This window comes from Nelusetta ayraudi, unplaced genomic scaffold (genome assembly GCF_046127955.1).
Source record: "Nelusetta ayraudi isolate G7.1 ecotype Tasmania unplaced genomic scaffold, CSIRO-AGI_Nayr_v1 ptg000033l, whole genome shotgun sequence".
Classification (NCBI taxonomy): domain Eukaryota; kingdom Metazoa; phylum Chordata; class Actinopteri; order Tetraodontiformes; family Monacanthidae; genus Nelusetta; species Nelusetta ayraudi.
The window spans coordinates 6803845-6828234 of NW_027466083.1; the positions used below are offsets into that span (position 1 = coordinate 6803845).

Here is a 24390-nt window from a genome sequence, read left to right on the forward strand (position 1 = left end):
AAGCTTCACAATGCAACAGTAACTCCAAAGTCAATCAGCCATGTCAAATTGGCTACAATTACACAAGTCGAGGAAAGACAAAGATGTGGTTCGGGGCCAATTTTGTGAGCCGCTTTCCCTGAAATCTGGAGCTTTATTTTTTTTATTTTTAAAAGAATTTGAAAATCAGCACGGATGACGATTTAACGCCGCTCCCTCACAGCAGGAGGGTGTTCTTGTGGGTACTCTCTGGGTTCTCCCGCTTCCTCCCTCAATCCAGAAACATGTATCTGAGGTGAATTGTGAATTCTTTGTCCGTAGCTAGCTGTGAGTGCAAATAGTTGTCAGTCTTCGTCTTTCTATGTGGCCCTGAGATGGACTTTATGTGGGTGTAACTTGTCTTTGCTCAATGGACAGCTGAAATAGGGTCAGAAAGGCTCCAGCAGACCCCCGCAACCTTGAGTTCAGGAAGACGCGAGTATTGAAAATGGATGGTTGGAAACATAGCACATTAAACAAAAAGTGCTGCGCTGTCATTTTTGGAAAACGTCGTTTACCCAAATGATGCAGACGAATTTTACTGGAACTCTTTTTTTTTTAAACCCTGAAATATATTAAAACCTAGTTCCAATCTGACTCCGTTACCCATGTCTGTATGTGTGTTATCTACCTGTCGGCTCGTGTCAGCTCACTGCGGTGCCGGCTGCTTGTGTGAAGCTACATCCATGGTGTCAACTGACGGGAGTGACGGTCGATGTGGTCAAGTTATCTATCCGGGCTTCAACCTGAACCAGTCCGGCCACCTCATCCGACATGGTCCGCCGTCGACAGGACGTTGTCTCCCGCCACTTCCCAGTTAGACTCTCATCCCCGGTGGAAGGGCTCAGCAGCGGGTTCCAAACACTCGACCAGTCTGCTCGCACGGGCGCTTGAATGCCTTCGGCGCTCTTTGAAACTTCACCGAATGGCGCCGTGTCTCCGTCACGTGACTTGGCTAATTAGGAGCCGGTGTTTTCGACGATGACGACGTTTTTTTTGTTTTTGTTTTTGTTTTGTTTTAATGACCTAATTCATTTGGCCCTTCGCGCTAAGAAGAACGGTTCTTCTTTAATCCAGCTCCAGGTAACTTTTCGACCATAAAATTATGATTCCAAACTCAGTAAAGCGGTACATAAACCGATTAACAGGATCAATGGTGCCGCCTCGGCACGGCACTGCGTAACTTTCAAGCGCGACCCGACAAGCCGGACGAACCACTTTACGGCAACGTCACACGTTTATTTAGAGGCGGTTTTACATACTACTATTACAAATACGTGAGATTATAAAATGACGGAATGGAACCCAATAATTAACCTCGATGAAACACGAAGTAATAAAAGTGTTTTAAGATAATTGAGGTGTGAAGAGGTGTACAGATCCTCCTTTACTCACGAACATGCAGCTAAACAGGTGGAGTTACGTCAAAAGGCCCAGAGAATACAAGGGAAAGTGCACACACTTTTAATTCAGAGCTTTGCTCATGTATTCCAAAACCACCATCCAACCATAATATATCAACATCCAGATACTGTTAAAACGCGTTTACAACCAAGGATCTAAGAGCCATTTATTTCATGTCATTTTGCATTTAAATTTGTTCATTTCGTTCAGATTTTATCTTTGCTTGGTAACATGGATAAAATCCATGGTAACACGGTCTATGGACCGTCACAACTCACTATTTTCTTCACAAAGTTAAAACGGCCACCTCAAGGTTTTGAGGGAGAACACTGAAACAAAGCGCTCAATTTCAGAGGCGACGCGGTGTTAATCTGTGAAGAACACAGGCCCACAACAATCAAAGTGCAAGGCAACACATTTTATTTTTCAAAGGCCTAATTGGCGTTAAGGTACAGCATATTAAATAGTGTTAGTCCAGAGACAGTCATTGCAGAATAGCATACCATTCTTTCCTTTATACGATACATTCAGGCTGAATTTTTAAATGAGTAATTTTTTACACATCGTAATACAGTGCTAACAAAAAAAAACAAAAAAAAAAACAGAGCGGCTTCACTGCAGGTGCAGGCTCTACCTGTCGCTGTGGTGAAATTCCCATGGCTCGCAGTCCAACACCCCGTTAAGACACTTCTTTGCTACTTTTTTTTTTCTGATATTAGCACTTAACTGCAGTTACTAAGTGGCTAGTAGCGTCGCTGTTAGTGTTGCGATAGTTCCTCCAGGAGCTGTGTAACACAAAAATGTATATTACATCCCTGCACATAATGTTATATTTCAATAAATATAATAAATAAAAAGTACAAATATCAGAATATCATGGAACCAAATCGTTACCAAAGACATATTTTTTCTGTCAGAAACACAACTAATTGCTGCATCCAATGACTCGACTCAGTGGAGGGACACAAGCATGAATAACATGAGTTAAGCTTTGGAAAAAAAAAAAAAAAAAGAAAAGACAAATGTCATGATCAGCTTCAGAGGGCGAACCAAGGGCTGTTCTGCTGGCACTGTGTGGAGGGAGGATACAGAAAACGAGCCAAGCTTTTGTGTTTTTTGTTTGTTTGTTTGCCCCCCAGTGTTTTTGATCCACATACATTCTGCTGTTCCTCAACACACAGAACTCGCACCGGGAGCTGAAACATCAGCTTTCTGGCGCGAGGTGTCCGGAGAGATTGTTTTAAATCGTAGCACTCTTGGGAGACTTCATTGTCATCGTAAGCAGAACAAAGAACAAGATCGAACACCTGGACAAAGTGTTAGTGTCGCATATCCAAGTGTCATGAAAATCACGTTGACACGCATGCCCCCGTTTTGTTTGCTTTTATATATCCCTTTGCTGCAGTCAGCGGTCGTCCTTCAGTAATTGACTTTGCCGGGAACTTGCACATTCACTCCGCTGTAGTCCACCATGTACATGGGCCACTGCTGCAAAGGCACACACACACAAACACAATCAACAGGACTATTACCAAGAGGAGAGGCAGAGAAAATGCTTTCATGAGAGCAGAGAGGCTGGGTGACCTCATCCGAAAAGACAGTTTGTCTCTAAGGTCTCAGCAAGTGAAGCTAACGTTGTCCAAACACGAGCAACATCCCGACATTCTACCCGGCAATACTGTATTGATTTAAAAACCACAATACTCAATTCGATTACTCTCAATAGAATGGCAAATACAATGCAACATTTTTGAGCTAATAAAAATAAATAGACAATTGATAGAAAATAGACAATTTTTTTTTTTTTTAGTAATCGTCTAATCACGTGTCTACGGCTGGAAGAGGCAGAATGTCCATCTGGTAAAGAAACCATAGAAGGCAGTGAAAACGTAAAAAAATAACTATAATTTGTCGGTCATATCCAACTCAATTAATCGGATTCGTAACTGCTACTTTTATCGCATCAATGCTTTCTATTGGGGCACAGGGCAACATTAGCCGCGTTTTACCAGAAGCAAACAATGCTGTCAGTTGCAAGTTTGCGCCTCCTTTTTTATGCACCAATGCTGCCCACCTGTGGCAAAACCAGTGCGACAGCTACACTCAACCACCAGTTTCCATGAAGAGCTTCTCAGTTGGAAACTCACCATCACTGGAATCTGATTGGCTGATATCCCCAGGTCAGGGGACGCAGGTACTCGGCTGCTCTCCTGGACTCTCTTGCGCTTTCGCCGATTTGTGGAGACGTTTGTTCCTCCTGGAGACACGACACAACATGTCTTTCTTTTGCTTTTCCTGCACACCCGTCGTCTTTCCCTGCTGCACTAAGTTGAACATTCAACCATCATTTGGGATTTTGGGGACGTACCTGTGTTACAAGGCTGGCTACAAATTTCTGCGAAAGGTCTGCATGGGAGAGAACACGGCAGACTGTGTCAGTGGATAGAAGACAAACAAACTAACCAAAAAACACGCATCTCATTTGCATTATTACAAGCCCTGAAATAAAACAAGCAACTGTTATTTTTTCATTGTTTTTTTGGGAGGGATGATTTTGTTATCTCCCTTCTTCCTTTCACGGCAGCTTAACTGCCTGCGAGTCTGGATGTTGTTTACTATTCCACTTTATTTACAGTGGCGGCGCGAGGAGGGCTTATTCTTTGACACCTCTGAAGCCAAATTTTAAATCCGCAGCATAAATAAACCATTAATGAGCTTAGCCGCCGACAGACGAACACTCACTGCAGCTGGCTCTTGATGCTGAACTTGACTTCGTCGGCGGCTTGCAGGATTTTCTCCAAGCACACGATGTCGTAGGTGTTGGGGTTCCGGAAGGGGACGTCGTCCGGGAGGCCGGTGACCTCGATGGACTCGGGACTGCCGCGGATCAGCTTGTAGGGAACCACCACGGAGCGGTCCAGGCCCAGAGCCTCGCCTGGAGGCACAGGGAGCGGCGGCACGGACAAATCAGCGGCCCGATCTGGACAAGACTCGTTTCTTTTATCCAACGCCGTAAAAGCAGCTTGTAAAAGAAGCAGATTAGGAGAGGAGGCGGCCAAGACGTGGCACATTACCGTATTTCTTGTTAAACAGCTCCTTGACTTGCTCTCGAAGAACCACTTTCTCCCCCAGGCGATTGATATCGTCGTCGTCTGTCGGCACGGAAAGAAAGAAAATGTAAAAAAACAAAAATATGAATATCGGCCGCGCCGATCAACAAAGTGGCAATAAGAGCAGAATGTTGGATCCCACTCACCACTGATGGAGGCGTAGGCCTTCTTCAGTAAAGTGACGCGCCGAGGTGCTGGTGGAGAAAGAGAAGCACGGCGTTACTGATGATTCTTTACACAATCAAGACCGGAAACAAATCGTTGTTTAGTTCCCACCTGGTTTTGGAATGAGTCCTTGGAAAGGTCTGCAATGACCAAAAACATGCCAATAAATACAAAGACTGTTTAAACTTTGGCCAACTGTTGCGCCTGCACATGTTCAGAGGAGACTCGGTGTCACGTGACCTGGTGATGGTGAAGCTGATCTTGTCGGCCACCGCCAGGATCCTCTCCAGGTTCTGCGAGCCGAAGGTGCAGGGCTTCCTGAAGGGGATGCCGGGCGGGAGGCCCTGGATGATGACCGAGTCCGGGTTGTTCTTGATCCTCTTGTAAGGCACTTGGACGGGGTACTTGATGCCCAAGGCCTCCCCGTACTTCCTGTTGAACAGGTCCTGGACCTGCTCGCGCAGCGTGTTGGCCAGGTCGATGCGCGACAGCTTGGACTCCAGGCACTCTGCGGACGCAGGAGGACACTCCAGCTTGAGTCTGCGACACCCTGGTGCGAGTGTGCGTGAGTCACAGAACACTGAAGCAGACAGTGGACTCACCAGAGAATCCAGGTCTCTTGGACATGGCTGAGCTGTCCTCCGTCACCGGTGCTGCGTCCTTGGTGTCCAACTCTTCGGGACAACACATTGACTGTTAATCATCTCTACAGCAATTTATCAAAGACAATTAACACTAACAGTCATTATTTCAGTGTTTTAACAGTTTGGCTTTCCCCAGAAAAGTCCCCTCCATTTCACACAATTCTGACAATCAGCCCTTTGTGATGTCACAAACAGCACTGCTACCTCTTCCAGGTGAATGAAGACACCCCCAGTCAGGCAGAGGTGAAGGGTACCGAGCTTAAATACATTTGTAGCACCGACCAGATTGCCCTGATTCCATCAAATATTGAAAAAATCATCATCTTTCGCTGACAACTGCCGATATAAGTCCAATATTATATATTCCAAAATATATCAAGTAAATTTTCATCAAGAGCCAATATTCATTTGGCACCCAGATTTAAAGGGGTGGCAATTGACTTGAACATTATAAAGGGGGAAACTAAAGACACTCACAAACCTCTGAAGCAAAATGCAACATTTGTGACGAGGATGTAGCGGGAAAACGGACGGGCTTTGTGCTGTGGTTGCAATGTATTTTTGTTTCTTGTTAAAATTAGTTTCAAAACATGAGGTAAAAAAAAGGCCTCGTATCAAAACATTTTGAATTGTATTCAGCCCTGGTCATCACCTGACTCACCGAAGCCTCAGAACCACGACTGGTTCCACATGAGGCCAAAGCAACTGTTTGTACAGTTTAATTTGTTTCTCATTTTGAAACCAGCACTTTTCACAGGTAATCACCGCAAGTCGGCAGCTTTAATTTGTTTGGGGTGCGACCTTGACTTTTTGTCAAACAAATTTTTCAATTGGCAATTTGAATTATTTTTTTTTTTTCATGCCAATGATTTTGGCACAAACAAACAGCTAAGCGGCCAGTGTGGGCGCGCGTGCCTCCGGCGCCCCCTGTTGAGGACGTACCTGAATCACACACGGGGACTGAAGGCATCTCCTGCTTCACCTGCTCCGTCAGCAGCTCCGGCCTGGGGACAACCGTCGCACAACCGATCAGACGCTGCTCGGCTGCGCTCTGAATGGCTCTCGGCACAGGCGGCGCTCACCTCTTGATGACAAACTGGATGTGACTCGAGGCCGCCAGGATCTTGCGCAGCTTGGCGGCTCCGAAGCAGTTGGGCCGGCGCAGGGCGATTCCCTCGGGCAGCCCGCTGACGTACAGCTCCTCCGGGTACATCTGGAACCGAGAGTAGGGGACCTTGGCCGGCTCGTCGAGTCCCAGGGCTTCGGCTGAGCGAGGCGGAGACACGGAGAGACCGCAGGAAGGACTTTAGCTGGAGGCCTGATTGAAGCCCACATCGCCAGACAAGATGCCAAACGCTTGTTGGTGCAAGAAGATCACTGCTCCCACCTCAAACTGGGCTTTGTCCCGCATTAACAAAACTATGAATATCCTGAAAAGGTTGCTGTATTTGCCCATGTCTGAACTCTTCTGAGCCGACCCAACACAGACTTTTTAAAGGCTCAGGACCCTTTTGCGGGTGTTTTGGATTCTGTGGACTCTTTGAACCTAGAAAACTGAAGCTTTTCACAGTATTCTAATTTTCTGAGTTTGTGGGTTTGTGGTTTTAATAAGCTGAAAATCAGCAAAGTCACAACAAGGAACTGCTTGAGATATGTCAATTTGCCTGTAATGGCTCAATAAGATTTGTTGCTTTCATCTTTTATGTTAAATTGCCAAAATAAAACAACTTTTACTTGATATTGTAATTTTTCGGGTAGCACCTGTAGTTCCCACACACTGAATTATTGAGGCAGGGTCGGATGTTTCCGCGTTATGATTTACTTACCGTACTTGATGCTGAAGAGGGTCTCCACCTGTCGCCGCAGCTGGAGGATCATCTCACCAATGTCCTCCACCAAACTGCCAGCTGCAAGAGCATCATGGGAGAATTATCACTCAGGTGACCAGAGGTCAGTGAGTCCGGGGCTGTTTGAGTTCCTCTTTGTCAGTTTCAAAGAGAAAGTAGCAGCGCGGTGTTTCATTTCGGTCGCGGAAAAAAAAGTAAGAAAAGTCAACATTCTTTCCTTCTGTCTTTGAACAAGCAACAAATGCAATAATAAAAGAAATCGAAGACGTCTGCGTTTTGTACCTCTGAGTCATCTTGCCCTTTCAAGCACACAGATGGCCCCAATTAGATGACCGGCACGCACACACACACACACACACACACACACACACACACACACACACACACACACACACACACACACACACACACACACACACACACACACACACTGACCAAGACAGCGTCTCCCTCAGCCCCGCCCCCGGCCGCCACCTACCTTCAGAGGGCCGTCTGATGCTGTGCGCAGCGTCATTGGGTGAACCAGCTTCAGCTGCACGAGGAGAGCAAACAGACGCAGGATTTAGAACATCCGTCCCAGACGGAGGCAGGTTCGTCAGGACAGAAAAAAAACAAAACAAAAAAAAACTAAGTGCAGCAGTTCGTATCGCCGCCACTCGGAGATCTGAGTCGCTAGAAGTTGCGTAATTTACTGTGACTGACGGAAATCAAACAGCCCGTGATGTCACAGCACTAGGTGACAGTGTGGACCCAGTGAGCTGGTCCCACAAAGCATCTGTGTTAGCAGGAGGCTGTAAACAAAGGGCTAAATATGCTGCATTCTTCGAGATTGACAGAGTGGTCTGGATGATGAAATGTCTCCACAGAAAAATAAAGCTTGCAGAACCAAGATAGCAACTGATACATGAAGAGTGAATGCGACATTCTGCTGCTCTTACCTGCACTTTCGTCCCTTTAGTGGTCATTTTGCGAAAGAAAAGAAAACTTCAACAGAGCACAAATCAAATCAACAAAAGCAAATCAAAACGCCTGGATCTACATCTGGCCGGGTAGACTCTCCTCGCACCGTCCGAGGCCTCATTCTTCTGCACGGCTTTGCTTGCCAAATGTAAAATAGCGGCACTTTCAAAAATAAGAGGAAAAAAACCCTGAATTGATTGAGAGGAATGAGTCTGGCTGAAAAGGAGAGTCTACTCGACGTCCCGTTAAACTATTCAACTGTGTTAACTAGACACTAGATTAGTTGGAGGTGGGGTTCGGGAGCACTGGAGGGTCTTCGAGGGGCGGTGTGGTCTCTCATACAGTACGTCAACTAAAACAAAAAACCAAAAGGGGCCTGGAGGACTGCAAAGAGGGAGCAAACATGCAGCAGCAGCAGCAGCAGCAGCAGCAGCAGCAGCAGCAGCAGCAGCAGCAGCAGCGGCGGCCAAAACAGAGTTTTATGTTGAACTGAGGAAACATTTGGAGCCAATTTAAATGCCACTGTTGGCTGAGCTGGTGCACGCTTGCCTTTTGCAGACGGAAGGACGTGGGATAAAAAAGCTACAGGGGGCTGGAGTTGGAGTGCTGGGGGTCTCAGATTGGGGTGGGGGAGGGGAGGAGGGTTTATCTACTGGTTTCAGTCGCAGGGAGGAGGCGGGACGGAAGGAAAAGTCTCAGAGAAACTCCCTGTTCAAGTGGCCGGAGCTTGTAGTGCTGGTGTGGCGCCCACCACAGGGGGGCGTTGCAGGAGGGAGGAGGTGGAGGAACTGAGGGTCCAGTTAGGAGAGGGTGGGGGTTTACCTGAGTAGTTCTCCACGGAGTGATGCTGCGCCGAGGGCGAAGCCGTGGCAGGACACGCCGACGTTGCCGCCGGCTCGGCCGCCGACTCAGCCGCCTCCTCGCCGCTCGTGCTCGCTTCTGCATGGAGGATAAAAAGGATTCCGTGAGCGAACTCTCACGACTTCCATGGCGCCACCGGCAAACAGAAATTTTCAAAATTTCCTTTGTACATATTTTACAGTGGTATTTTCAGCATTTTAGTGCTCAGGTTTCCAGAAGTTGGCTTTATTGTTACAGATTCAAGCAAAATTGATTTGCTGTTTTCAAAATGTGGCCAGCAGAACCAAATTTGGTCTCTGCTGGGAAACGTGCGCAACGGAAAATATTTCTTCTTCTCTTGCTGCACTTATAGCAAGAGTTAGCGCTGATTGTCAGACTGTAAGAGGCCACCTCAATCTACTAACGATTGACTGTTAATCGATAATTTGCATCCCTACTGCTGACAAATGTGTCATGTGACCTTCACTGCCAAGAAGATCTTTCCATCACAGTTTTCCCGACACGCCTTTGTCCAGTCGCCAGGAACAATTTCAATTTTGCACAATTTTTTGGCAGCTGCTGTGAGGAAATGAATCGTTTTGTTTCATCGCTCTCCCTCTGCTCAGCTGCCAGAGCCGCTAACTCAACTCTTCATCGCCCTCAAATGTAAAACACTCACGGCCCGTGTTTACTTTGCTCCGGGTTCCTTCCTGATTGTGGCCACGCCCACACACACACACACCGCCCCCACCCTCCGGCTCCAAAACACTCACCTGGCACCGTGACTTGAATGATCTCCCCGTCCGGAGGCTCCGTTTTAATCCTCTTCAGAGGAATGCAATCTGCTGAAGGACCTGCGGGGAATCAACAGTTCATCGACTCTGCGCTCACGGACGTGCGCGCCTCCTCCCCTGTTTTACCGCCGCGTCCGACAGATTTAAGTAGTCGGTAGAATTGTGTTTTGAGCGAAATCATGGCCTCAAAAACACAGTTGGAGGCTTTTCTTCAGGGACAGCTGAGGGCTGCGCAACTTTAATTTCATACTTGGCTGTTAAGCCTTTTGTTACTTTGGCAGGCGCAAATTCCAAGACTCCAAAGAAAAAGAGGAGAAGGGCCTGAACATCAGTGATAATAACAATCATTGAGAAAAAGTTTCAAGTGCATTGTGCGTGTTACCCGCTGTCTCGCAGTCGGCCAGAGGACTCACACACGCACTCGTTGACCTGTGATGGCAAACAAAGACACTCAGACGAAAGCACTCGCAAATTATCAGCAACATTTCTTATTAATGAAGAATTTGCGGCTTTAAAAGACCGATGCTAGGCGTCTTGGAAGTGATGAAACACTGACAAATCAAACATCAAGCACAGAAGAGATTTTGGATGTGTGAAATTGATTACATTATGCAGATCTTTCATAAAAAGTTGCATCGCTGCGACTTTAATCTGTCGGTTTATTCTGAGAATGTCTGACTTGACATGACTCCCGGGCAAAAAGCCAAAAGATGGTCACGGCTTAACCACAAAATGAAAAAGTCAATCTTTCTTCTCCAGGTTGTTTCAGTTATTAATCAAGTAGCACATACAGACACATTTGCCAGGTACTGATGGGTGGGTGGGTAGATGAAGAGATGGCCAGGTGGTTGGATGGATGGATGATGGGTGGATGGATGGATGGATAGATCGGTGGGTGGATGATAGATTAATGGATGGTTTGTTGGATGGATGTGTGGATGGATGGATGATGGATTAATGGATGGTTTGTTGGATGGATGGATGGATGGATGGATAGATGGATGGATGGATGATGGATTAATGGATGGTTTGTTGGATGGATGGATGGATGGATGGATGAGGTCTCTGACCTGCTGCTGTGTAGGTTGGCCACCAGCTCGGTGGGCGGGGCACTCAGGTTGTCGGCAAAGGTGTCGTCGGGCACCGAGCCCCCGTCCTGCTTGCCCTCCTCTCTGGCCATCTTGCCGGCGGCTTCCATCAGAAAAATAAACAAGAGCGGCGTCACCGTCAGATCAGCGTTAAGACCAGCTGGGCTGAAAAAATACATGGCGCAGAGGTCTGACGGACATCCTGAGGCCGGACGTCTGGTTCAGGTTAGCTTCAACAATAACACATCGAGTGCCCGCTGGAAACCAGTTAACGGTGATAAAAACGTTCACAGCGAGCCTGGGCAGGGTCAGGGAGCAAGCACACCGGTCGCAGGACCGACCAGCAATTGTTAACACATTCAATTAGGTTTACAAGACCCAGTGCGGCAGAAGAGCCCGCTCATGTCAAAGAGCAACAACCATGTTGAATCTTCACAAAAATGTATGTGACTTCTTTCTGTCAGCTGATAAGCTGCAGGACAAACATTGCTGCCAACACGGCAGCCAGCACTTCTTCCAGTCTGAAGTCCAGGGAGTGAAAAAAGGAAATATATTGTGCAAACACCGCCTAAAGTCAAGCACAATCAATAATAAAAAGTTTAAAAAAAGAATGACAATAAATTATAGAACAAAAATACTGCAGAATTTGGGAAAAGATCAATCAGTTTTCATTTCACAGAGTCAATATTACTTAGTGCGAATTTCAGATTTATAAAAGACAGTGAATGCTAGTGTGCTCAAATGTTGCAGTGTTGATACATTTCCTGTATTGTGATTATAACCCACAAATAGTAATGACGTGGTAAAAAAAATTGTATTTCTGTGGCAGAAAACAAATCGAGGGAATTAATGCAGAGCGTAGATAGAGAGCAGCAGGTGGGGAAAAGCGCATAGAGTAGAAATAATATCAATCAGCCTTACCAGTGAAAATCCTTTCATCAAACATTCTGGAAAAAAACAGAAGAGAGAGAGAGAGAGAGAGAGAGAGAGTTAAGAAAATTACTCAGAGCTGGAGGAGGCGCAACACGCGACACCACAAACAACCTGAATCAATGGTGAAAACCATCAACCTTGACATTTCCCCCAGTCTCAGTCACTTACATTTTAAAAGTTGATTGTTTATGGGGTGTCATCATCTCTATGCATTACATCTACTTCTGCATCGTTTTATATATATATATATATGAGGGTTATATATGGGAGTTGCTGCTCAATGGGGCCAGCCGGGTCATAAAAAGCCCAAAGGACTGTCAGACTGATGGAGCAGCGTCCTGAGATGAAACCAGCCCGGCGCTCCTCCGTGACGTGTCAAACTGTGTCCCAAAGGGGGACAATATGTGGACAACCACACCGTCCCCCGATGGCTGACTGGTATTTTGCACCGTGACGTCGGAATTCCCGTCAACGAGCCCAACCGACAGGGACGGGGATTAAATTCACAGTTAACAAACTGAAAATCATACAGCTGATCAGCGCCGAAACAGAAGGCGGGAATCCTGGTGTGGGCGGGGCTACCTAGTGAGAACGAAAGGGATGGAATACAAAAAAAAAAAAAAAAAAGGCGTAGGGGACAACTGGTCGGTCGACCACCTCTGCTACACCACCAGCCAGCGGCCAGATTAGAAAGCGTATTATCCGCCAAGAAGCTGTCTGATTGGTTGGGCTCCAACACTTTTGGGGGAGGGGCCTCAGTGTGCCGGCGCCGCCCACCGCCATGCGGCAATTCACGGGTGACATAATCTTGGCAGAGGGAACATGCAGCAAAATGGGAGAGCAAGTCCTGAGAGTGAACGGCGGCTCGGCTGGAGTCAGGGAGGGGTGGAGGGCGGGTGGGGTGGGTTTGGGGAGGGGGGGAGGGCGGGACTCACGTCCGCCACGCAGCCACGCGACAGCGGCAACGTGACCCGACTCGCCGCAATCACATTTTCAATCTTTCCTAATTGTGTTTGCGCTAATGAGACGCCTGCGGGACCAAGCGGTGTTATCTCAAACACGGCACGTCCCCAGTTCACCTGGAACAAAAGGAGCAGCGAGCGGCAGACACAGCGGAGGTGGGCGGGTGGGCTGCCGACGTGACGCAGCGTGTGACGGGTTGGCGGACGTTTTAAAATGGCTCAGAGAGAAATTATGAAACCAGAGACACAGATTTACTGCAGCCCAGCAGACAATAACTGGGGCGAAACCCACCCAGGCATCGGCGCCATAGCAAAATGTTGCACATCCGTCCCAGTTACCCTACCGAGCAACGGGCTAGCAGGCTAGGTGGGTAGATGAGTAAGTAGATGGATAGATAGGTGGGTGGACGGGTGGATGGATGGATGGATGGATGGATGACCGGTGGATGGATGGCTGGGTCGATAGATGGATGGGCGGTTGGGTGGGTGGGTAGATGAAGAGATGGCCGGGTGGTTGGATGGATGGATGGATGGATGGATGATATTGGATCGATGGGTGGATGGTTTGTTGGATAGATGGATGAATAGTTGGATGGATGGATGGATGGATGGTGGTTGGATGGATGGATGGATGGATGGATGATATTGGATCGATGGGTGGATGGTTTGTTGGATAGATGGATGAATAGTTGGATGGATGATGGATGGATAGAGATGGATGGTTAAATGGATGGATGGTTCATTGGCTGGATGAATAGTTGGATGGATGGATGGATGGATGGTGGTTGAATGGATGGATGGATGGATTATGGATGCTAGCAACGGGCTAGCGCGTCCTCCCAACACGAGAGCCTCGTTACCGTTTGACGATGAAGCGGATTGCGTGGCGCTCCTCCAGGATGCGCTTGAGCTTGGGGACCCCGTAGGTGCAGGGCCTCTTGAAGGGAATCTGGTCGGGGATGCCGATGATCTCCACGGCGCCGGGGTCACATGCTATCTTGCGGTAGGGGACAGGCACCATGTGATCGAGACCCAGGGCCTCCGCTGCATATACGAGAGAAAAAAAAAAAACGTCCGTTATTGGATTTTATTTTATTTAGAATCAAGCCTACTTGATTCAACTTCTGGGCACTTTTTATTTTTCACCAGGAACTGCAGCTACTTAAAAGTGTGTTTTTGATTTACAGGAGCACCGCCAACAAACAGTGTGATGGTTATGGCTTTGATTTGGGTTGATTTAATGAGGAATTTGCAGTAAATGCAGCCGGTCCAAAAACACGTTCACACATTTCCATCAGCTGTGATTGATTACAAAAGCGGCTACGTAATCGTCGCAGCTGATGAAGCTCCGCCGGTAGGACCGAGCGGAACGTTGCTCGCCGCCGCCGCCGCTGATTTTACCTACGACCGCCGGTGGTCTTTTGAATCTCGTGCTTTTGTCGCGAAGGGCAATTTTTTTGCATGGAGAGAAAGCAGCCACCGCCGGCGCAGAATGGCGCGGCTTGTAGCGGATAACGGCGCTGAAAGATAAGTCTGGCTAAATGAGGAAAGAATTTTAAGGAGACTTGATAATCACCGCTGGAGGCTCGGATAAGGAATTCCAGATCCCCAAACGACTGCTTGAAGACACGAGAAGACATGTTCACTGCAGCTGGATTCCAAATGTCTCTGGGAGACGCTGAAAAAAGCCGACGCACTTTCCGCTTGTTTGTCCATCAGCATTTTTTAAACTCAAACTGACATGTTTTTTTTTTTTTTGTGTTTATTTTTTTTTTAACTGGATTTAGAAAAATATGCCTTAAAAAAAATGATCAACAGACGCACAAGAGACAAAATGTTCCCCTGAAAGTGGGGGGAGATGTTTGGGAAGGGGAGGGACCCTCAACAATAACCTAAACTCTGATTGGGCTGCCTGTAACAAGTGCATCCATGGATTCTCTGTCTGGCGGCTCCAAGCAGAAGCACAGCGAGACCACGGAGGTCCAGCGCCTCATGTGAGGAACTTCACACCAGGCTGTTTTGATCCATCAGGACGCCGTTCATACAGACAGAAGTGCAAAACCCTACAAGTATCTCTAGAAACGACATGATATCGCGAGCGACTGGAAGCAAAGCAGTTGCCCGAACTACTCTTACCGTATCGACTGTTGAACAGGATCTGAACGCACTCTCTCAGCGTGTTGATGTCCTCTGTTTCTCGAATGAACGAGTCCCACTTTTCTGTGGGAGGGGGTGGCAGAAGAAGAAGAAGACGCAGAAGCCGTCAGTGTTTTTCCGGAAACCAGACCTTTGAGATTCGGCAGAGCTTTTTATTTTTTCCCCGTCGCACCAAAGATCGGAAAATAATCTGCTCAGCATCGACTTGGGAAATGAGAGCGATCTTCTTATGGGATTACTCTTGACACCTGAGCAGCTTAGCCGCTAACGGCCCGCCGTTTAGCGTAGTTTAGCCTTTGTTTGGTCGACGGTAATGTAGAAAAATCCTCCTGCGGCACCGAGAATTTCAACCGCGGCCGCTTTGACGTGAGCGTTAATTGGCGGCGACGTGTTAAAATCAGACTCACTTTGGTGGAAGGGCACTTTTTGGAAACTTTTGGGGGAATTTCGTCACAGCCGAAGCTTGTTGTTATTTAAATCAGATTGCGATACAAAAAGCGCCACGAAGAGGAAAATAAACCCGGGGCTCACCTGACTTCTCATGCACTATGGAGAAGAGCAGCCTCTTGGAGATGTGAACCCCTGGGGGGCTCTGACTCTGATCTCCAGCCAGCCGACTTGTCTCATCTGCATTAAAAACAAAACGAAAAGGCAAAGCATTTTAACAACGGCTATATTTTGCATCTCAGTTCCTGTACCTGCCTCCACTAGACACATAAACATGACCCGGCGTGAGCTGCAATAACACGTTCACTGAATTCCATGCAGGAAGAAGAAGCGGGAAGGTGGAAAAAGAAGCAGGAAGAATCAGGAAAAATAAGGAAGAAGCAGGAAGAAGCAAAAAGAAGCAGGAAGAATCAGGAAGAAGAAGTGGGAATGAGGAAAAAGCAGGAGGAAGGAGGAATAATAAGACAGAAGCAGGAAGAAACAGGAAGAGGGAGGAAGAAGCAGGAAGAGGGAGGAAGAAGAAACAGGAAGAAGCAGTCAGAAGCAGGAAGTAGCCGTCCTCCAGCGGCCTGGACTCACCGCTGCTGGCAGAGTCCTTGGCCGATGCACTCTTGTCTGTCCCTGTTGTCCAGCCGGCCGCTCTGTCCTTGCCGAGGCTGAGGAGGGACAAGGGCTTGAAGTCCAGCTTCCCATCTGGGTGAGGTTTGGAGGACATGGGCATGCCGTACAGGAAACTCGACAGAACAGAGTTGCTGGAAGAGGCGGGACTTGATGAGGATGATGATGTGACTACCTGGGAAGAGGCCTTCCCTGGCGTGTTGCTGCTGGGGGAGGGGTTTAGATTGCTATCAGTGGTGGCCTTGGAATCTCGGGGCAAATCTTCTGCTGGCCTGAGGAAGCAGGAGAGGAAGAAGAGAAACAAACAAACATCAGTTCGCTTGTGTTCTTTAAACGGTCATTTCAGTCTCTGCTTAAGGGAGGTCCGACAAAGCGTCAGTTTCAGCAGGAGGCTGTAAACACAGGGCTAAATGCACTCTCTTCTTCTGCCCATCTGCAAGGTTTTTTCAGAATGAACCGTGTGCCGCCGACCTCAAAGCAACCCTGGATCCTGAACTCGACGACATCATCTTTCTTTATTTGTTTGTTTTTTGCGTCTACAGCGTGTCGTTGTTCTCTTCAGGTCCACTCGCACACTCTTTTGAGCAGTTGCACCATTCACATCAATGTAAATGAAACAAAGTGGTCACTCTGGTCTGATTGATTGAACGGCACGCACGTCCAGCGGCGACCTTCTCCCTCATCTTCTCATCATCTTCCGCTGGCCGGCTGCGGGCGCAACTCCTCCCTCTCCCAAAAAATGAAAGCGCTGACTTCGGCTCAGGTCCGAACTGCCAGCAGCACAAACTGGGCTTCCGTTCAGACGGGCGTCAGTGCGTCAGGGAGCAACAAAAAAAAACAAAAAACGGAGGGAGGTCCAAGCGTCGGTGTGAATTTACATTGGGGAGGTGAGAGTATAAGAGGCCGTAAAGAGGAGCGGTAAAAAGCCTCTTTAATAATGAGCCGTATCTCTGCGAAGTAACGGGCCATCACGGAGATGAAAGTGAAAATTATTGTCTTTGTGGAAGCTTCCAAAGTCATATAGTCTCGTCTGGCAGGCTAATAAAGAGTTCTGGCATCTCATCAGACGTCCTGGAGCGTCTCTGACTGCCCACACACACACACACACACACATACACACACTCACTATGTGTGTGTTTTACTTTAGTGCATTTTTCAGTCACAGTCTACACCGCCACAGCAAAAAAAAAAAAAAAAAAAAAAACCTGAAATGTTTTATTGTCCAATTACGGAGTTAATTTTTTTTAGTGCGCAGCCCCCCAGAGACCAACAGTAATCACATTAATTGGACAATATATATATATATATGTATAGATGTTCTTTTTAATTATTCACTTTGCTGTTAAAATGAATCACTGTCTACATCAATGAGGAATTCTCTGACAGCAGCTATTGAAGAGAAAAGTCTTGTTCCAAACTACTGATTAGCAGAGCCAGTCGCTGCCCCTGCAGGTTATGTTTGGTGGTGCAGCGCAGAGGAACAAAAGCGTCCAGGCTCCTACAGGTTTCAGATGTGTTCCCGGGTAGAACTGGGACCCGGGGGGAGTTTTTTTACAGAGTTGAACTGAAACCTCTTCTGCCCGTCAGTGATAAACACACCACAGATGATCTGCTTCCAACAGCCAGGCTGCAAATGACCCACAGCCGGTCACAAGGTTCCAGTTAGCGTCTCTGGAAGGCATTAGAGGCCGATGTACCGAACTTCCTGCCCGATCGTTGTCGGCTTTTCCATTTTTTTCTTTCTTGAGGCAGATCAGATGTGAAGCAGCAGCAGCAGCAGCAGCAGCAGCAGCAGACTCACCTCTTCACCGAGAACTGGATACGGTGGCTTTGCTCCAAGATCTTCATCAGTGTCTTGGTGTCGTAGTCACAGGGCTTCTTCAGGCCGACCCCGTCGGGCAGCCCGTGGGCCACCACGCAGGCGGGGTCCTTCTGGATGCGTTCGTAAGGCACGGGGACCAGGGTGCTCTTCCCCACGGCCTCACCTGCAGACCGAGGCAGGCAGAGTCGACAATCACTCACAGAGCCTGGCCAGTCAAAGACGGCTTCGGCTGCCGGAGGGTGGGGGAGGAGGTGAGGGGGGGGGCTGAGTGGAGGTGCTGCTTACTGTAAAGGACGGTGAAGACTTCCTCCACCATCTTCCTCAGGACGAAGATGTTAGACTGGGGCTCCGACGGGGCTCTGGCTTTGCCGAGGTCGCCGTCCTTGCTCGGCCTGCAGAGGTCGCTGTCCTTCTCTTTGGTTTGGTGGGCGTTCGGTGCCGCGCTCACGTTCTGCAAACACGACGCCCCTGTGGCCAAATGAGAAGAAAAGAAAAACTCACATCAGTTTTGAGTAAACTGACCCTCCACCTTCCCCCAACCCTCCCCCATGCTGTTGCATCAATGGCAAACAAAGCAGCCAAGCAGCTACGAATCTCCAAAGAAGTTCCAAAACAGGTTTGCAGTCATTTGGGGGATGTAAACCAGACTTGACATGTTGCCACATTGGGGCTCTGTTACTTCAGCAATGATGACTCACAGGCGCTAATTCCCATTCTGGCGCCTCGATACATCGTTAGCACGAGGGGCTAACTGGCTAACTGGCTAACAGTTGCTGTTGAGCAGGCGCAGCTCCAGCATTTCCTTCAGAGAAGCGGTGCCACTGAAAACAGGGGGACGGCTCCACCCAGACGGTTGCTGGATGAATGCAGAGCGCCTCCTTTAACGTGATAATGGAGGCGCCATTAAGCCGCTCGATTGGAATCTGCCTCCCGTGTCATAGCTCAAGGCCACGGCGAAGCCAAACAAATGGCCTCTCTCCGTTTTACACCTCTGACTAACAGTTACGAGCTGGAAGGGGAGGAAGAAGGGGAAAACAAACACACACGCACGCACAAACGGGCATGCGAAGCACACACACACACACACACACACACACACACACACACACACACACACACACACACACACACACACACACACACACACACACTCCACCTTGGCGTGATAAAAATCAAACTGCCTAATGGGAGGCCACAACTCCCGCAAACTACACGTATCAGACGGGAACCGTGGGGAGCGCGAGGATCACGTTTGCTGGTTCACCTCTGCACTCAAGGTCGGCAGGTGTGGCTTCACACAAACCCACTGCTGATGTGCTAAACTGGGGGCTGACCGCTCGCGAAAATCAGAGGCTAAACAGTCGGGTTGCACTGAGGTGGAGCAGGCAATATTTTCAGATGAGATAAGACGGAATGATTAGCCTCACCGAGTTCAAACTCTGCAGATTACACTCGGTGCGATGCCATTGTGTTGCTCATTTACAAAAGTGCTCAAATCCTCTTTGATCCTTTTGGATTTTTTTTTTCTTCTATATGAGGAAACTAATAAGTGAAAGACAACTTTTCCAACATTTTTGGGCAATTTTTTTTTTCCTGAAAGTTGAACAAACTGTGACAGAACTTTATCAATATTCGATCTCACTATCAGACAAAGTACTTGGCAATGTTGCACCACGATTTTTGCTTCTTTTCTTTTTTTAATTTATGATAAAGTCAACTAATTGTTTTTAAAAGGACTAATCAGACTTGGTGCCAACCTGCAAACTGCAGCAGTTCCTGATAATGTGCAAGTGCCCAAAAATGGAAAAATCCTGTCTGTTTAAAAAAAGAAAAAGAAAAAAAAAGAAAAGAAATCAATCAACCAATGAATAAAATCAAATGAACTTACGGCAGAACTTGTAGAAGTCGGTCTGGATCTCCCTCCTGGAGTTCAGGAACACGCGGCCCTTCTCCGTGCCCACCGCGATCACGCTGTCCTCGTGGATGGTGACGCACGCCACCTCGGCGTTGAGCTTGGACATGGCCATGCACTGCGGAGCGAGAGCCACCGTTTACTCGTCAGAACCCGCCCACAATCAGCACGTTCACCCGGGCCAGGTGCCCCGTGGGAGGCGCCGACGTACCACTGAGTCGAGGGCCGACACCAGGCTGGTGAGGATCTCCTGCCGGGCCGACGCCACCGGCACCTGGAGTTCTCCTCGGGAGTTGGTCCTGATGCCGTCGCATGCCAGCTTCCTCATCTGGGCCATGCCTCTGTGGGAGCAGGGACGCACAGTCAGCCGCCACCACCACAACCACAACAACAACAACCACAACAACAACAAAGCACGGCACAAAAACTGATGCCTGGTATGTTCTCATGTGTACATCAATGTAATTAATGTAAGTCTCTTATTAAAACCAGTTTCAGATCCATAGACTTTAAACTTACATTTGATATTTCTAAGTGTCTCTCTAGAGCTCCAGAAAACCGAATCTATTAGCCCTCTGTTTACAGCCTCCTGCTAAAACGCTTCTTAAATGCTTTTAAGATGCTTTGTTGGGTCTTCCACGTGTTTGGAGGGGGAGGAAAAACAAGGCGGCCTCAGAAAGGCGGAGCCGTCACCCGACAGGGGTGTGGCCACTAAACTGGCTGTGATGTCACGGAACTGTCGAGAGAAAGAGCAAGGAAAAGAAAAAAGGAGGAGAAGAAAAAGATGGACCCAGAAGATCAGCGTTAAAAACCATCGTAAAGTCAGTTCTGAACCAGAAGCCACTTTGAATCACTTCTTCTTCTCCCTCTTGCTGAGGGTTTCCATGCTCTTCATCGCACGTGACAATCATCCCATCTCCCACGACGAATCGATGAGTCCCGGGACGTCGTCCTTGAACCGCTGGCACAAACCATCAAACAGCTGCTCAGATGGTCTGAGTCAGGAGGCCACACCCACAGCCACACCTCCGTCCAGCCTGATGTCACGTGGATCACCACGGACAGAGGAGGCGCGGTGAGCAGTCGCACGACTACTGCGTCGGCAGGTGCCGTAGTTTTTTTTTTTTAAACCAAAAAATAAATTAATCCCAAAAACAAACAAGGTGACCAGTGTGAGGCAGAGCAGGAAGAGCCGCCGCTGGGCTGAAGCCAGGCCCCGATGTTCTCATGGCAACTGAAGCCCGTCTCCTTGGAAACTAATCTCGGGGCATTTGAACAATGCAGCTCTGGCCTTTAATCTCTCCAGACACTGGGAACCATTATACTGGCCTCTGGCAAAGCCCGAACCACTGACTCAATAGAGACAGAGGGAGGGGGGAGGGGGGTCGGGGGGTGGTGAGATTCAGCTGTGCCAGTCTGAACGTGCCAAGTCTGCTGGCCATCTAAATCTGCCTCCCTGGAGGCCGCGGCAAACATTAGCCCCATCCTGAATTATGGCCGTCCTGAAATAGACGGCCTCTTTCCCCTCCCCGCATGCTTTGAGAGGCAACGGGAAGTGGTCGAGGAGGCCGACGACGACGGCGGAGAGAGCGGCAGCGACGGAGCTCGACACCGCAGCAGTGTCACATCTCCCAGGGTGGACAAAACACAGGGACGGTTGCCTTTTGGTGCGAGGAGCGGGACGAACAAAGCCAGACATGAGCGACCCTCTGCAGACACGCCCATCCACCCAAACACGTTTCACAAACACATAATTATTGCCCACTATCAGCAGGACCTCCTCATTACAGCGCCATGTTTTTTTTTTTGAGGCTAGTCGAGACCAACAAACTGGAAACAGCTCGTTATTCCTCCACCCACTGTCCACCGACCGCTCCAACCTCGCGTGGCTTCACATCAGCCTGAAAGTCCAGAGAAATTGGAAAAGCTACAAAAGGTTGTTTTTATTTTTGGTTATGTTTTGCTTCTTATTACGGGACGTTGACAAGCAGTTTGTATTAATGATCTGCTCCAGTGTTTTACTGGGTCACAGTGACTTTGGCAGGCCCTGCTTCCCCCGTGTCTGCAGGAATAAATCCATCGACTCGTCTCTGACCGTTGCTGTTTGCAGGTCGGAGTCGAGAGTTAATCTTTGACAGAAGTTCCCTCGCTGGCTCGCTCAGCTTTCATCCAACCAAGCAACCCAGTTTCCAAAAACACGGACAGGAGCTGCGTGAAGGACCAAATTGTATTTTTTTCCCCATTTATTATTGTAACAACAGAGTAGAGTTGCCACTTTTTAAATAGTGTTTTACACTTTCTCTATTCCTCGTAATGCACAGCCGTGTCGATTCACAACATTTCAAATGAAAATCTTGGAATCTTTAAAACGACACGTTAAGGATTACTGTGGCTGTCTGTCCTTAAGACACGCAATCGCACAACGCTGTCTTTCATCACATAATTGTGGACAGTTTGTCATGGTGACATGTGCACGTGCCCACATGTCACGTTCACATCAAGTCAAAACTCAGGAACAAACAACAGTAGGACACTATTTCTTAATGACTCTATTCTATACTTTAGTTAGGTAAAGAAATTAAATTCACCCTGTATTTAATAGTCACTTTAATCCAACAAGATTCTTCAATAAGATTCTGTTATATTCAAGGGGGGTGGGGTAAAAACAATAAAGGGACGCAAGGCAGGGAACTTTATTACCATTTAATAAGAGCCATTTCTTTTTCCTTTTTTTTTTTTAGGTTTTCATTATTTTACAATCAATTTGTTGGCTAAACTCCGACACACCATGTGGGATTTTCTTATTCTTTCCAGCTCAAAGATCGCTTTAAGACTTTAAAATGACACCATGGGCTTTTGATTCCTCCAGCTACTTTTCACAATTCATTGTCTCATCCAGAGCTACAGTGACAACATCTGGATGCTGAAGAATCATGGCAGAGGAACTTTGGTGAAGTTCCCCCAAACTAAACTGGAGGACCTGGGAACTACAGGAAGTGTTACCTGGGTACCGTAAAAAAAACAAAACAGTGAACCAGTGAGTTCCTCCTAAAGGAAATCCGTCTGGTTTCTTCCTGTTCAACAGCTCAATAGCTGCTAGTGATCGACGGGTGACTGAGTTGAACTCGACTCAGCTGTATTTTAGTCAAAATTGTTGCAGATAAAAACAATGTCCATGTTTTCATCCGCCAGGAACTCACACAAGACAAGTTGGATTTGTAAGGTCGTGTTTCCCCTGCATCGCACTGGGTCAAAACAACATATTTCCTCCGATTTATGACGTTTTTCTTCCCCCCCTCACAATTAGGAATTCAGGGAAAACAACCAACAGGGATTTTAATCACTGGCTCAAAGCCGCGCATGAGAATAACACCATCAGAATTAACTCGGCAAAGCTGTCGAGACAAACTCCCCGGATTATTCTCCTCTTTCCTCGAGTTTTTGTTTGTATTCGTACACTTCCTAGCGTGGCTAGCGTCTGCTCGGCTTTGTTGTCCAAACGTTAGCTCGATAACCCTTGTCACTGACGGAATAATACGGGGGAGACATTTAGCGGACAGACAGCCGCCGAAACCTAATAATAAATACGAGTTAGCCGCCTGGCCACAAGGTTACAGGGTGGAGTCCCTGCTGACTCATTTAACCGCCGACGAACAAAAGCCTTTGGTCGCCATTCGCCACCTAATCAACGGTGGCTAATTGGCTAACGGTATCGTAATAACGCCGAGCGAGCTAACTAGCCAGCTTTAACTCATTAGCTCCGCCGAGTTAGCCGTCCAGCTAAGCTAGCGCTAACGCTTTCCTTTCATCGTCTGCCCCGCTGCCGAAATCGGGCGATAATCTGTAATTCCCGAATTTATGGTCACATAGGAGGATGAAAACAGAGCCCGGAAGAGTTCCGGGGCGTTGAAAGAGACGGCGAAATCTCACCTTAATTAGCGATTAAATAGCCTTTTTGCTGCTGTCAATCCCGGAATAGGTTTATTCCCCCGTTTTAATCCATCAGAAGCGTCCGCAATTCCCATCCACAATGTGGCCGCACCGTCCGCTAAAACATCGTAATCCGGAACATCGCGACTACGATTTCGAGCGCACGCTTCACGATCCCTTATTTTTTTTTGTATTTAATCCGAGTTTATTGGTCTTTCCCCCGTTAACAGACTACGGTGTCCCTTTCCCCCGTTCTTTGTTCTGTAATCCAGTAAAATTGAAACTCATTCGCCTCCTGCTAATCCCAGCCCAACTCAACAACAGCATCTATTGGCTGCGATTTACATACAGGATTAGCAGAGAGGGGGGGTAAAAATCCCCGAGGGAGCACTTTCACATGGAAGGGAAATATTCCCAGAGTGGTTTCTTATGCGACTTTTGACTTTTACGAATCGCTGTCTGCCACTTTGGAGAGCGTTTGTCAGTCCGCGGAGCTTCGAGAGTACTTCTTTTGAGGTCTGACGCAATGGTTTCAGCGTGCAGATTATTTTTAGGATTTGTCAAAAGGGGATATATGGCCAAGACGATAACATACACCGACACTTGTGATTGTCTAAATATAGCATGTCCGTGTTAATATAGGGTAAAGTTCATAAGGAAGTGAAGAGGAAGAAATGATATATATAATATTTCTTATATCTCACACTGCAATATCATTTCCCAATAATCTGTTTCTTTA

At 47.8% G+C, this 24390-nt stretch overlaps 1 protein-coding gene across 1 annotated transcript; it reads right to left on the reverse strand.

Annotated features, from left to right (window-relative positions):
• Window positions 1-1819: 1819 nt before the first annotated feature.
• gtf2ird1 (GTF2I repeat domain containing 1) lies at window positions 1820-23974 on the reverse strand. The gene is made up of 27 exons (XM_076031961.1): window positions 23652-23974; window positions 19933-20062; window positions 19698-19839; window positions 18095-18277; window positions 17789-17972; window positions 15949-16259; window positions 15454-15549; window positions 14902-14985; window positions 13626-13809; window positions 11792-11817; window positions 10853-10973; window positions 10165-10211; window positions 9762-9842; window positions 8971-9087; window positions 7667-7720; window positions 7168-7248; window positions 6424-6607; window positions 6284-6345; window positions 5300-5371; window positions 4938-5205; window positions 4809-4837; window positions 4679-4726; window positions 4497-4574; window positions 4165-4357; window positions 3791-3828; window positions 3570-3679; window positions 1820-2910 (listed from the first exon to the last, which is right to left on the reverse strand). The coding sequence occupies exons 2-27, from the start codon at window positions 20056-20058 to the stop codon at window positions 2842-2844; spliced, it is 2988 nt and encodes a 995-aa protein (XP_075888076.1). The 5' UTR covers window positions 20059-20062; window positions 23652-23974; the 3' UTR covers window positions 1820-2841.
• Between the last annotated feature and the right edge of the window lie 416 nt (window positions 23975-24390).